Source organism: Panicum virgatum, chromosome 7K (genome assembly GCF_016808335.1).
Source record: "Panicum virgatum strain AP13 chromosome 7K, P.virgatum_v5, whole genome shotgun sequence".
Classification (NCBI taxonomy): Eukaryota; Viridiplantae; Streptophyta; class Magnoliopsida; order Poales; family Poaceae; genus Panicum; species Panicum virgatum.
Window position 1 is genome coordinate 5411494 of NC_053142.1, and position 15014 is coordinate 5426507.

Here is a 15014-nt window from a genome sequence, read left to right on the forward strand (position 1 = left end):
AAGGTTAAATCAATTCGAATTGCCGCACTCTCGGTTATGAGCAAGCTCTTTGTCCGTTGAACTCTTCATAGAAAATTCCGGTTTTGATGGAAATGATTCATGGCACCTCTGTGACTCATTATATTGTATACTCTTAATGTACTAAAATTGTTTGGGGGTTGGGTAATATTAATTAATTCTGATAGGTGACAATGTATAGAGCTAATGCTTCTGCAATAATTACTTAACCTTAAAGCTTTTACTTGAGCCATTGCATGATCCTTGTTTATGTAATCGCGTAAGTCTTGCGAGTAACTTTTGTACTCAGGTTGCTTTCTAAACCTAGTTGCAGGTCAGCCAGAAGTGGTGTTCGGGCACTTCTACCCCGCTGATCTTAATGTGGGGGAGGAGTAGGTCGTTGCGGCTGTCGTGATGTCCTTGAGCAAGGCATCATCATCTTAAGTATGTTTTTATTGTAATCGAACTTCGTGAGAGCATGTAAATATAATAATCTTTAAGTTTCTGAATAATATGGCTTTCGTGAGTTCAAGGCTTGTAATGGAGATTAGTTGGAACCTTCCTATGTTGAACTTGTAAAGATTAGTTTGAACCTTCCTATGTTGAACTTGTAATATTATGTTTTGAACTCGGGTAATGTAAAAACTGCTCTTTGGGGATTTTTGGCGATGTATTCGATTGTAAACGGTATGTGTATATGCTGATCCTGGCCGTATGTTAGAGCACATACCGGGACTACCGGATTTAATATTATTTTAGGCGAATGACGTGTCGGTTATTCGTGTCTCTAGATCTGGGGTAACACGTGGCACGCTCTCAGGCGAGCACGTGTTAACTCTCATCTGGAAGATAATGACTTGCGGTTCATTTAAAATAGTATTAAATTGGGCGGTTCTCACACTCCCCAATACTGCAACACTGGTCACTCTGGGTCCCGGCAATGTGCCGCCTACCCCCATGAACCTGTCGCTATGTCGTCATGGTTACAACAGCGGTCCTCCTCTCATATTTATGAGGAGCTCGGGTTACAAGAGTAGACAGGAATTCTCTACACCCTACCACTAATACAACTCCATGTCCAAACGTAACCAACTTGTACACAATATTCGACACAATTCCAACATGAGACCTGCCGAGAGCCATTTGGAGGAGTAGCGCGTGATGGCGGCGCCGATAAGGTCGCCGCGCATGCCCTTGGCCTGGACGGCGGTGATGACCCGCATGAAGTGATCGATCCTCAGCACGCAGATGTCGTCCACCCACCAGTCCGCCGGCGGCAGCACGGGCTGGTGTTGGCCGGTGTCGCTGGACGTGCCGGCCCTCGTTGTCGCCGTCTTGGCGGGCGACGACCTGCCAGCGTACGCCCAGCGCACGGCCCTCGGGTTGATGCACGCCTTGGCCGCAACGGTCTCGCTGCAGCGGCGGACGAGCTCCAGGTCTTCGGCCCACGGCGAGAGACCCTCGCAGGTCCGGAGCACGGCCACGGAGTCCCGCCACGAGGACGCCACCACGTAGCTCAGGAACGCCTCCGCGCGGGCGGCGAGGTTGCCCTCCTCCAGCTCCTCCGTCATCTCCAGGTACTCGGCGGCGCAGCGCAGGGCGGCGACGTTGGCGGCCGTGATGTCGACCACCACGCCGTAGCAGAACTTGGCGGCCAGCTCGAACGCGCCGTGGCCGCCCGGCAGGTCGGGAAGCTCCACCTCCACCACGGTGGCGGCGTCGGGGCCGTGCGGCAGCGCCGATGCCTCGTCGACGAGCCGGCCCAGGCTGGCGCTGCGGGAGACCATGGGGTGCTTGTGGAGGTGGAAGTTGACGCCTCCCACCTTGACGAGCAGATCACTTGGGATGCCGTCACTGCTAGCGTACCGGCTGCAAGTGCCAAAACAGCACAAGAATTCAGAAATGAGAGCACAATTCGTGTAGCTTTGATTCGCATATGTGTTGCGTACCATGATTGGTCCCTGCGCACCGAGCCGTCCGCTTTAGCGCCGCCGCGCTCATCCTGCACCTGCACGTCGCCGCCGCTGAGGGGGACGAGGCCGCGCTCCTCGACATGGTTCTCCCTCTCCATGGCTTCCCACATCTCCATTCCTGCTACTCTGTGCTGTGATCTACAGATGTCATGTATATACGCTTAAAACTTACAATGCAGCTGATGCATCTCTCTTTGAGATGGACTGCACTGGAGTAATCACTTCCTAGCTTGAATTGTAAGATCCAGGAAATAGATAGGCATACGACCGCGTCACAACATAGTTATGGTTGAGTATGCTCGTCTCATCTGACTTGCTCTGACTCTTGATGAACCACCTGTTGCCACTGTTGTGACCAGGTCGTTACAATCAGTCGTTTTTCGATTGCAGGGATGGGCCATAAGCGTCTACATAAACCCATTATTGGACGTGAAATCATGATAGCCACTCTGGGTTTTCGAGCAGATTCATTGGCAGGTGATCCATGAGTGTGCCTTCATCTGAACTAGTCCTCTCCTCTTTAATTCAGTGGCTGGGTGATCTCTGTCCAATAAAGTGACACCAATTAACTCACTGAGAGAGAAAATGTTTGAATTGGCATCATCAAGTGTCCATCTGTCATCGAGACCTCGTCAACTTGTTAGATTCATTAAGTTTTTGTATCATCACCATTAACATTATATTCTAAAATAATTATTTTCTTCAAGGAGGCTGAACATGGGAGCTCTTTTTAACTAATTATTAAAAGAGCTCGTATTCGTATATAAAAATATACCGTCCCCATCCACTCTGCTCGCGCCTCCAACCAGGTCAAAATCTGCTGCTTTTCCTTGTGAAGACAATCAGCCATCAGTCTGTCGACGCTTTGTGCGTATCAGTTGAGTACACAGTGCATCCAACAGGAGATAGGGTCACAAGGCTGGGTGAAATCGATCCTGGAGGCTGGACTGATGGATCCAGAATTGGATGAGGGAACAAGGGGAAAGGAAAACCGCAGTGACTGGATTTTCTGGTTAAAGGGTTACCATTGGAACCATGCACATTAAAATTCAGGTATACTGAAATAAGCAATATGGTTTATTTATATATACATCGCCAGCCACAAGTAACTCAAGTAGCAGAGTATATATATGGTATATATAGATATTTAACTTCACCAATAGAGCATTACAAATGAGCCAATGATAGTGGGGAAGTGTAGATGCAAAATTATTTATCCCGACAAATATGACTGCTCTGCTCAAGGAGACAATGTGGTTTTATTCATATATATGTCGTCAGACACAAGGAACTTTTGCTTTCATATAGTAAGTTCATGTTGAAGCAGAGCTTCCCAGTATAGTCTGAAGTTGCCTTGGCACTGGGGGCTTGCCAAGGTCTACTAGACCCTCAAGAACCTGAACCACATTACCCATTGTTGGCCGATCAAATTCATTGTCTTGAATGCACCAACATGCAACCTTGCAAGCTCTTTCAACCTCCTCTGTGTCGATCTCGCCAAGTAATTGGTGATCTATTAAGCTACCAAAGTCGTCCTCCTGAACCTTCCGTGCAGCTTTTAGAGGAAAATAAACAGCTTGGTCACCACTAGTTTTACATTCTTCAGATTTGTTCCTCCTTCCTGATATGATTTCTAGCAGTAACATTCCATAGCTATAAACGTCAACCTTTTGTGTGATAGGGACTCCGCTAATCCATTCTGGTGCGAGATACCCAATAGTTCCTCTCATCGTAGTAAGAACGCGACTGAAGTCTCTCCCTAAAAGTTTTGCCATCCCGAAGTCAGCAATCTTAGGAGTAAATGATGTATCAAGAAGTATATTTTCTGGCTCAACATCACAATGTATGATGCATTCACGACAACTCTCATGCAAGTAGGACAACCCTTTTGCAATCCCTATGGCAATTTGGATATCACAATAAATATTTTAAAAAATTGTTAGATTTTTTTCATCGTTATTTTTCAAGTAATTATGAACTCCAATGGTTAATTTATTATTAATAATCCTATCCTATCAAAATAATGATAAAAACTTATAATGTATTTTTCTAACATTTTTGATGATGTGTACTCTCAACTTGTCAAGTTTTAACTTAAAACTCTGTCTATGCATAATAAAAGAGACGAATTGTATTAGGGGTAATTTGAACTAAAAAGTATAGTTTGAGGGGTAAAATAAACCAAATAATAGTTTAGGGGGCTATTTAGACTTTGGCTATAGTTGAGGGGAGTAATTTAGACTTTTTCCTTCTTTTTTATCTTGTTTATATGCTATGGTGTACATGGACCAATGATATATATAGAGAGAGTATATTAAAATTCGGGAGACACCATATTGTACTTCCGTTATTGAAAACCTCTGAAACTAAATTTGAATAAGTACGGCGCGTGCACCAATCTACAGACCGGAAAATAGTAAAAACTCTGTTAGGCTAGCAATAATAGCATTCCTACCCATCATTTGGACTTCTCTCAAAAGCTTATGAGAACACTACTGATGATTAGGGAGCATTCATCTAAACAAATCCCTCAACTGTTTAATTGTTTTAGCTCTGGTTGTATTGCAATAGGTTCGTATCGACCTAAGCTAATCCATGGTACATATTTTTTATTTAATATTAATATTAATTTAATTAATATATATTTTAATATATTTTTAAATTGAAAGTTAATAGATTTTCGTCTATGCTAGTCTAAGCAAATGATAATATCATATCTTGCTTTACAAATGAATTTTCACCTTTTCAATCTACACATGTTGATTAATATTCGATGTAGCAGGTCGATCTATCCTTCTCGGAACAATCACCTATTTTCAATATTATACGCGAGAGCAAAATGGCTGTGAACCCACTTGACCTCTGGAACCGTTGGGCCATCCAGATCATGCTGCTCTTCAGCCTCAGCCTGGATGTCCTCCTCCTACCCCAGGCCGGAATCCGACGGCGCAGGGCCTCCATGTTTCTGAGGATCCCTCTGTGGCTGGCATACCACCTGGCTGACATGATAGGGATCTATGCAATTGGACTCCTCTCCCTGAGCAGCGCGCCGCGCGACCACCGGCTCATGCCATTCTAGGCACTCTTTCTTCTCCTACATCGCGGCGGCACGGACAGCATCGCCGCGTACGCGTTCCATGACAACCAACTCTGGCTGCGCCACCTGCAGGTCTTCATGGTGAAGGTGCTAGCAGCAACGCACATCATCTACAAGCATCTCCCACGAGATGACACCTTCCTCATCCTGGCCGCCTTGTTGATGTGGGCGGTCGGCATCGGCAAGTATGTAGAGAGGGTTGTGGCAATCAGGGGCGGTAACATGAGCAGCATCCGAAACTCTCTCAAGAAGTAACCACTCGCTAGGCATCATCACTTCCATGATTGGGATCAAGGATTACTGAAGAAAACCATCAACAAAGATGAAGCGTATTTGCGTCGTGCTCATTACATGTTCCATATATGCAAACGTGCAACCGTGGATTCTTGGCTGGAGAAAGATCCTGAGCACAACACCTTTGAGATGCTGAGGGCTCTTAGGAAGGAAGGCTCCAAGGGCATGTGGGCATTCGCGGAGATGGAGCTCTCCCTGTTGTACGATATCCTCTACACCAAGGCTGCCATGATCCACACTTGGCCAGGTTACTTCATCCGTTTCTCCTCATCTGCCGACATTGCTGCCTTGTCTCTGCTATTCCATTTCAGTGGCAGGGATGGTCACAAGGTAGATGTTGCTGTCATGTATGCCTTGCTGGCTGGGGCATTCCTTATGGAGGCAGCATCCCTGTTGAACGCCCTAGGCCCTCTCCTCAGTCGGGAATGGAGGCATATCAACCTTGAACTGACATTAGGGACCAATAGGGAGCTGCCATGTCGAAGGAGTAAGGCGATGGGGCCCATGGGCCTCGGCCAACCATGGGCCGGCCCCACCAGCCTTCTCCTTTGGTCCAGTGACTGCCCTATGGGCCCTCTAGCTCCTGGATGCTGACATGACTTTTTTAATGTCAGTTTTCCTGTCTGGTGGGCCCTCCAATTCATGTGATGCTCGTGTGGCAGCGTCTGATTGGATGACATCTTGCTCTTTGGATTAAAAGGGTCTGATTGCCCTTCATTTCCATCTAAAACCTACACTCATAGAAATTTAGAGGGACATATGACATTTGGTGATTTATTAGTGACATGAGTGTAAGAAATGCAAGCCCATCCATTTATTGTATCCATATTGACGTTGATAAATGGTCATTAGTGAGCGTCAACAGGGGCCCACTGGGCCGTCGGCCGACTAGGGTGGTCGGCTGGCCACCCAGTGGCCCCAACCGCCCCCAACTACTGGGGGCTGGGCTGTCCTGGGCCTCCTTTTGTCTGATCTGTCTTAAGTAGATTTGTTTCGGTTCTTGGGCTACACTTGGTCGAATTGAGCCTGACTCTGTGCTCTGATATTTTATGTGATTTTTTGTTGGGCCAAAGTGTACTTGCAACCTGCATATTAGCTCAAAAACACATCTTGCATATTCTAAAAGATAAAGTGTGGTTTAGTGATTTATTTGGATAAAGATGCGTGTAAGAAATGCAAACTCTCATAATTTTCTGATCAAGTTGCTGCCTAGAAATGGTCGTTAGAAAGCGTCAACAAGATCCCCCAAGCTGTCCTTTGCTCGTCCCGAGCAAAGTAGGACAAATCAGGTTGTTGATCAGAAAATCACTTTGACTCTTACCTACATGTCATGTCATAGTCTAAAGCAAAGATATTCATCTATAAGTTTGAATGAGTTGGCTCTCATACCTTTGCTCTAGTACCTTACTCCTCCATGGGGCTTTTTAGCTGTCTCCTTGTCTTAGGTTGTTGAGAGTTAGAACGGCTTAGTTCCCCCAAAATGATATTTTGAAGATAGATCTGGAGATATTTTGAAGAGGATTTTCGAAAACACGGCTCAGTTTCCCAAAATGATTCTATCGAATTACTCAACTTTTATTATCCTCACTAGGGCAGTATCTGCCTTCGGTCTTCCCTACTGTAGATAAAGCTTTTGTGGAGCTCAAGGTAGGGTAAGAACAGGTCATACTTGCATTCCATATATTGTAAAGTCAAAGAGAGGATTCATGGAGAAACAAGTCATGCAATCTCGATCAAAAGGTGCACATGTGTGGATGGATAGATGAATGGTGGTATGGCTTACTCCTTAAAGCATTGGTTCTCTCTCTTGTATCATCCCTTTTTTCAGATATGACTACCCCTCTCTTTCTTTTCTCTCTCTCTATTTTTTTTGGGTCATGCTTCTCTGGCATGCCATGTTTTCTCTTTTTGGGGCAACCATAGTCTAATATCATATCTTATTTTAGGGATGTTCTACGAGAGAGTCTACCAAAATATGAAGCATTTATTGATGGATGACGGTGATGCTAATTCCCGATGTAGGAATGTCGCAAGTGGATGGGGACGTGTACGTGCTTATGATCGAGAAAGCATGAAAAGATTCTCACTAGGGTCACAAAATTTGACAAAATTCAACAGAATGTCAAGCAGCATATGTATAAGGTTTTCTCTCGGTGTATGACATATGGCTTTGGTAGCACTTTCTTATCACTAAGGAACTTGCCTTTTTGATCTTATTGAAAACAAAAACTCTAGAATTCAAGCATTACTAGAACAAGGTCATACAACTTTATTTACCATATCTATACTCGCAACAACCTAGACTTAGATCAAGCATATGCAATCCACAAAACTTTTAGGTTTATGGCAAAGTGTTTACATAGCCAACAGACTTAAACTTAGGAGAACTCTTATAGTCAAAATCTAGACACAACAGACAAGGTAAAACAAAGCAAAACTCATCCTTTCAACTTTCATAAGAAGTTAAAACATTCTTACCGTGCATGATAAAGGGAAATAAAGCAGTAAATATTTATTTTGTTTCCAAACTTTATCTAATTTATTCAAAAGCAAATTAAGGGATACAGTTGACTTAGGGGAGGAGGCCTCCCCCAAGTTAACTCTTTGTTTAGGGTCCGAAAAGCAGGACCTTTCTACATACCTGATCAGGTTGAGGTCGTTTCATTCGTACCTGAAGAAGTAGTAGCGGGCGATGACGTCTTCTTCTTCTTGCACCACATCTTCTTGGTCTTCTTTGTTGGCATAGATAGTGCAGGAGTAGGATCCTCGGTCTTCGCAACCTTTGAATTACTCTTCTTCATAGATCTTTTTGATCTTGTCTGATCATCCTTTATGAACGTCTTCATGAAAGAGATAAGGCTGTCTTTCTGAGAAGGTGTGACTTCGACTTCTTTGATCTTCTGAGGATTTGGCCCAAATTTGATCCGAATCATTAAGCATTGCTCCTTTTTAGGCCGGAAGTCAAATTTCTCCTCTTTACCATTGATATGGAGTCGGATTTCTCCGGACCCAACATCGATGTGTGCATCAGCTGTATTGAGGAATGGCCATCCTAGAATGAGGGTGGTTTCCTTCTGATTATCCATATCAAGTACCACAAAGTCAACTGGGACAAAACAGTCCCGCACCCTCACTGGAACATCCTCAGCGATCCCCTCTAGGTGTCTTCAACCAATTGCAACTGCATAGGTGTTGAGTCAACACTGAGTAGTTGAGCTGGTCAAAGACTGCCTTAGGCATCACACTGACACTGGCACCCAGATCACATAGGGATTTGTCGAAGCTCCGTGCCCAAATTGAACATTTGATAGTGGGGCACCCTAAATCCTTTTTCTTCTTGGGCAATTGTTGAAGTATAGCTGCACTGCATGCCTCAATAAGCTCGATTACTTTAGTAACACAACCATTTGTCCTATTGATTGTGTTGTCATATGATCATCAAAATCACTCGAAATGGAATAAATGGTGCCATGTTTGTTACAGTGTCTTCATCTGAACTAGCCATCTCCTATTTAATTTAGTGGATGGGTGATATTTGTCAAATAAAGCGACACCAATTAACTCACTGAACGGGAAAATGTTTGAATTGGCATCATCGAGTGTCTGTCATGTCAAATAAAGCAACACCAATTAACTCGCTGAAAGGGAAAATGTTTGAATTGGCATCATCGAGTGTCTATCATAGAGACCTGGTCAACTTGTTAGATTCATCAAGTTTTTGTATCATCACCATTAACATATATATTATAAAATAACTATTTTCTTGAAGGAGGGAGCTCTTTTTTAACTAATTACTAAAAGAGCTCGTATTGGTATATAAAAAGATACCGTCCTCATCCACTCTGCTCGCGCCTCCAACCAGGCCATCAGTCTGTCGACGCTTTGTGCATATCAGTTGAGTACACAGTGCATCCAACAGTAGATAGGTCACAAGGCTGGATGAAATCGATCCTGGACGCTGGGACTGATGGTTCCAGAATTGAATGAGGGAGCAAGGGGAAAGGAAAACCACAGTGACCAGATTTTCTGGATCAAGGGTTTCTACCATTGGAACCGTGCACATTAAATTCTGGCATACTGAAAATAAGCAGTATGCCACAAGTAACTCAAGTAGCAGAGTATATGGAATATATAGATATTTAGCTTCACCAATAGAGCATTACAAATGAGCCAATGACAGCGGGAAAGTGTGGATGCAAAACTATTTATTCTAACAAATATGACTGCTCTGATCGAGGAGCCAATATGGTTTTGTTCATATATATGTCGTCAGACACAAGGAGCTATTGCTTTCATATAGTAAGTTCATGTTGAAGTAGAGCTTCCCAGTATAGTCTCAAGTAGCCTTGGCACTGGGGGCATGCCAAGGTCTACTAGACCCTCGAGAACCTGAACCACATTACCCATTGTTGGGCGATCAAATTCATTGTCTTGAATGCACCAACATGCAACTTTGCAAGCTCTTTCAACCTCCTCTGTGTTTATCTCACCAAGTAATTGGTGATCGATTAAGCTACCAAAGTCCTCCTCATGAACCTTCCGTGCAGCTTTTAGAGGAAAATAAACAGCATGATCACCACTAGTTTCACATTCTTCGGATTTGTTCCTCCTTCCTGATACAATTTCTAATAGTAACATTCCATAGCTATAAACGTCAACCTTTTGTGTGATAGGGACCCCACTAATCCATTCTGGTGCGAGATACCCGATAGTTCCTCTCATCGTAGTAAGAACGCGACTGAAGTCTCTCCCTAAAAGTTTTGCCATCCCGAAGTCTGCAATCTTAGGAACAAATGATGTATCAAGAAGTATATTTTCTGGCTTAACATCACAATGTATGATGCATTCACGACAACTCTCGTGTAAGTAGGACAACCCTTTTGCAATCCCTATGGCAATTTGGTACCTTGTGCCCCAATTTAGTATAGTACCGTTGCTTCGAAACAAATGAACATCAAGAGAGCGATTCTGCATATACTCATAAACAATAATCCTTCTATCACCTTCCGAACAGAAACCAATCAATTTTACTAAATTAACATGTTGAATCATTCCAATTGTACTGACCTCAGCTCTGAATTGCTTTTCTCCTTGGCATGCACCAGTAAGAGATTTTACCGCTATGCCAGTTGAGTCACTTAGAATCCCCTTGAACACATTACCAAAACCACCTCCACCAAGCTTCTCCGAGAAACTTTTGGTTGCACGCTGCAAATCAACATATGTAAAAGCCAAAACACCACCACTACCTTTGATGCCGTTTGAATCATTGCACGACTTGCGCTTCTTTCTCTGAATAACTAGTAACAGCACAACAACAAACAAAACTAGAGCAGAAACACTTGCACCAATGAGAATACCAATGACCATTCGCCTTCTCCCACTATTTCCCCAACTTTGCACCTCTTCAGCAGCAAGGCGTAGGTAAAGGATCTCTCCGTTAGTATCTGTTGTACTATTATGCTGCTTTACATTAAGAAGTCCACCTTTCCATATTGAGCAGCTGCCTGTACTGTATGAATATGCTGTGCAAGAACAATTACCTAGACAAACATTCATACATTCCTGTGCACTTGCAACAGCTGCCACGGCATGAGCATTGTCAGGCAATCTGCTGACACTAGGTATGGGAAAGAATTGGTCAGTCAACTCTTTTGTGGTTTTCTTCCTACTGCATTCTAGTTGAGTATTTCTTATACAGCCACCCCTCTTGTAATCTAGGTTCCAGTCCTTGGGCGACTTCACAGAGAACCCTGCCATGTAGGTGCATAATAGTGGAAGTGCATTCTCATTGCAGATTGTGAAAGGTCCACATACAGCGAAAACATCACATGAACCCTTGGGTTTGATGTAGAGTGTTTCCAAATCTTACAAAGCATTGACCCAAATTGTCACGGCCCACGGGCCGACTGGGCCGCGCGGGTTACTATAGCGCGAGTTACTGTATCATCGCGGGGCTCAGCTCCTTTAGTCTCAGACTGGAAACGGAAAGGGAGTTGAACCAATTTAAATAGCCGGTCCCTGGGAAGCTAGTAACTCCGGTTCGAACCTTTTGCGCGAAGCGAGGACGAAAGCGCAAGAGAGTTATTTAGCATGTGTGTTTTACTCAATGTGTAGAGTAGATCTTAGCCGTTATCCCGGACCGGGTCGTTACACAAATAAGCATTTTGGTAAGGCCATTGGAGTCAAGTAGGATGAGTCCGGTCACCGTCTCATCGAATGTGTTGACAGTCCAATATTCTTCTTCATGGGTGTCAATGAATTTGACAAAGGCAAAATAATTGGCAGACATTTCAGGGACCGAGGCGAAATACTTCCTATTCCATTCGCCCGTGGAGAAATAACTGTAGATGAGTTGCAAAGCTTATCAACTATTTGCTTAGAACCACCCGGGTCATGCTCCATGCAGTATGAGCCCGAGGCGGGATCTACTATGTTCTTCTTTGACACAACTCTGTACTTCATACCAGTGAACTTGTTATGGCCAATCTTCCCGCCAGGGAGGACAACATCTGTTGGGTGGTCAAAGCTCTGCCATAAAATTCTGGTGGGGTTTCGAGGCATCTTGTATGACAAGGTTTCCGTTATCGGTGAGCACAGCAGTGATGTTGCTTCTGGATTTTGTACTACTAAAAATCTTGGTGGACCAGATTTCAGACTTTGTTACATGTTTCATGATGACCAGATTGCCATCTCCAGTGAATGTGAGCTTTGACATGTTGAGGGAGGGCTCTGGTATTGGCATATCTCTATTGGCAACCCACACATCTATGAACTTGGGGATCTTGTTGAACCATATGCCTAGGTACCAGTTCGGCAAAGTGGTGTTCCCAGAGGACTTACTGGAGCCTGTTTGGAAGAAGCCGAGCGCGAACTTGCCATTGCTGGAGACCAGCCGATCGCCACTGGTGAGCGCTTTGCCTGCTGCCAGAGTGCTGCCATTTGCAGCAGCACAAGAATGAGAGCTATGTCCCAGGCATAAGAACAGCCAAAACAGTATGAAACAAGGACGAAACATGGCGACTTGTGGGATGGGATCGGAGAGGAGACTTGCAGACGAGGAATCAACTATGGATGGATGTATTCTTGGAGCATTTGTCTAGCACAGAAACCGGATGTGGAGACGGCAAACAGGGGTTATGAGTCCATGGGCGTGTGGCCGTGTGAGTGACGCTACCTGGACACATGATGCACCGGCACGGCAGGGTTAGTGGGTTAGCAAGCGAGAATGTAAGACCACCTTTACTGAAAGAAAACGGAAGTGCGGAAATTTGTGCACTGCAGCTTGACTATTTCGACTGACGGGATACACACGGCCAGATAGTGTACTCTTGGTGTGCTTTAGGTCCAGCTAGCATTGCATGCACGATAGGTCTCATTGAAATTAGACCTACTGGTGGGTGGGAGGCGTACGTGTCAACTTCCACGGTCACGAGCATACGACTGAGTTGAATGACTTTTCTTAATTACAATAAGTGTGATCTGACTTGCTGACTACTCTCAATGAGCCACCTGCTTATATGTGCCTCTGGTTGTAACCCAGCCATTACAGAAAGATGTATTTCTAGCAGGTTCAGCCACAAATGTCTCCATGAGCTCATTATGGTCGTACAGTCGTGATAGACATCACTACTACATAATAGGACTTTGGTCCAGGCCATTTGTCTCGGCCGCATTTGAACCCGGGACCACAGAGTGCTTTAGTCCCGGGTCCAATGGCTAGCCGGGCAGCGTGGGAGCACAAGGGCCTTTTGTCCCAGTTGGAGCAGTGTCACAGAACAGTCCAAATAATACTGATCAAGTGCACTAATTAACCATTCAACTTAAACCTCCGCTACTGCACTTCACCAGTACACCCAGACTGCCTGCTATAACCAGGATCGATTACATGGGAACTTTCGCCAAAAGACGAGCACAGGTGATTACAAGCAATAAAAGTTTTCAAACTTAACTTACAACCAGAGTTAAATAAAAGTCTCCAAATTAATTTACAATAAAGTTTTACAAGCCAGAGTTACATTTCGAATACAGAGTACAAACGCAGCGGAAAAATATAAACAGTTTGAAACAAGCTTCAAAATACCGTATGGTAGATAACGTCGATGACAAAAGACGAGCTTCACATCTTGCCCACTGATGTGAGGCTCACCTGTCTGCACTTCACGGAGAAGGCGGAACCCACTCGACCGTCCAACCTGGAGGAAGAGGCTGACCACTCCAGGACGCACCGATTCCATCGAAGTCTTCCGGAAGATAGCCTGCTTAGAAGGGTTACAACCAAACCCTGAGTATTCTAATACTCAGCAAGGCTTACCCGTCTATGGGTATACTTAGCCCATTATCTAGACATGCACAACTCTTTGGCTCTGGAGTTATTTTACTGAAAAGCCACTAATACTGGATCCTTACTTTCAATATTTTAGCTCCAATTGTGTTGATAGCTAGAAACTAGGTTTGCCTAGTTTTCTAGAGCATACATGGTTAATCATGTTATCTTTTCAAGAACATCCACATAAAACCATCTTTTCTCTTTCTGTCCTTTCAATCCTTACTACGATGTGACGCATTGACCAAGGCTCTCATAACCGCGAGTCACGGCGAATCGATCCGATTTAACCTTGCAAGGTGGACCTAACTCACACAACACGTGAAAACCCCGTCGGGCCACACACGTCAACTGTTCCCATAATTACCCCGAAGTCTGAATCAAGCCCGCAAACACCCTGATGATGAGCCCCGCACGTGCGAACACCCAGTGAACCCGTGGGCCACTTCACCATCCGTCAACCCTACCCAGCATCGCAGGTCGAGACCCAGATTCCGACGCAATTTAGGTAATTAGCTTACCGGTTTCGACTACCTCCTACTTCCGGCATGTGGTTAGTACTGTTCAATCCTCAGTCAAAGGGCCAACAACGGAACGGTCCTCAATCGACACAGGCGGAGACTCAACTTTCTTTACTCAATAATCCTGTCCAACTTTCCCTCCGCCCGGTCTCCAATTTCCTTCTCATTGCATTATTTCTCAAAACACTGCCTGAAGTAACAACCCTATATCTCGCGGGTGACAGGAAATCACCCATCTTCTACCGCGTTTACTTAAGCATAGCGGTGCTAGCGATAACTGCACTAGTAGGACACTAGGTATTCAAGATTATGCATCTATGGTTCCAACCAATTCCTTGAACATAAATGCACAATACTTTAAGTATAACATGGAGTAATTAAAGTAAGGGATATGCTCCGGGGCTTGCCTTGCAGGTCAGCGGGGTTAGCGATTTCTTCGGGAGCGTGCTCGACTGCGTCCTCCTGCTGTTCTCCTGCTTGCGGCTCCTGGACCGGCTCGGCAACCAGCTCGTAAACCGCTTCGTTCGTGACGTCTACACATATGAAAAGATGCCATGCAGGAGTTACAATGGTGCAAGGCACTCAGGAGGCAATACGCCAATTAAAAGAAGAAACGACATGACAACGATTTATTAAAGATTCAAAATACGAACAAGCAATCAGAATCAAATATTTCTCAAGGGTAACCTATTTTGATCCTACTGCAAGAACAAAAGTTAAACTGAAACCAAGCCAAAATTAAAAGATACAATGCAGAAAGTAAATTATTTTGGCCCTAGCACTATAAATTGAACAACAATAGATCC

The 15014-nt window shown here is 44.5% G+C and overlaps 1 protein-coding gene across 1 annotated transcript; it reads right to left on the reverse strand.

Moving 5' to 3' along the window:
• Positions 1 to 854: 854 nt before the first annotated feature.
• Positions 855 to 2617, reverse strand: LOC120639655 (coleoptile phototropism protein 1-like). The gene is made up of 2 exons (XM_039915513.1): positions 1947 to 2617; positions 855 to 1866 (listed from the first exon to the last, which is right to left on the reverse strand). Exons 1-2 carry the CDS (start codon positions 2084 to 2086, stop codon positions 1059 to 1061), a joined length of 948 nt encoding a protein of 315 aa, XP_039771447.1. The 5' UTR covers positions 2087 to 2617; the 3' UTR covers positions 855 to 1058.
• Between the last annotated feature and the right edge of the window lie 12397 nt (positions 2618 to 15014).

Bases quoted from the DNA above. Each gene is read 5' to 3' on its own strand.
- LOC120639655 (XM_039915513.1), bottom strand. From the start codon at position 2,086: ATGGAGATGTGGGAAGCCATGGAGAGGGAGAACCATGTCGAGGAGCGC. The intron at 1,867-1,946 runs GTACGCAACACA...TGGCACTTGCAG, and splicing joins GTGCGCAGGGACCAATCATG to CCGGTACGCTAGCAGTGACG.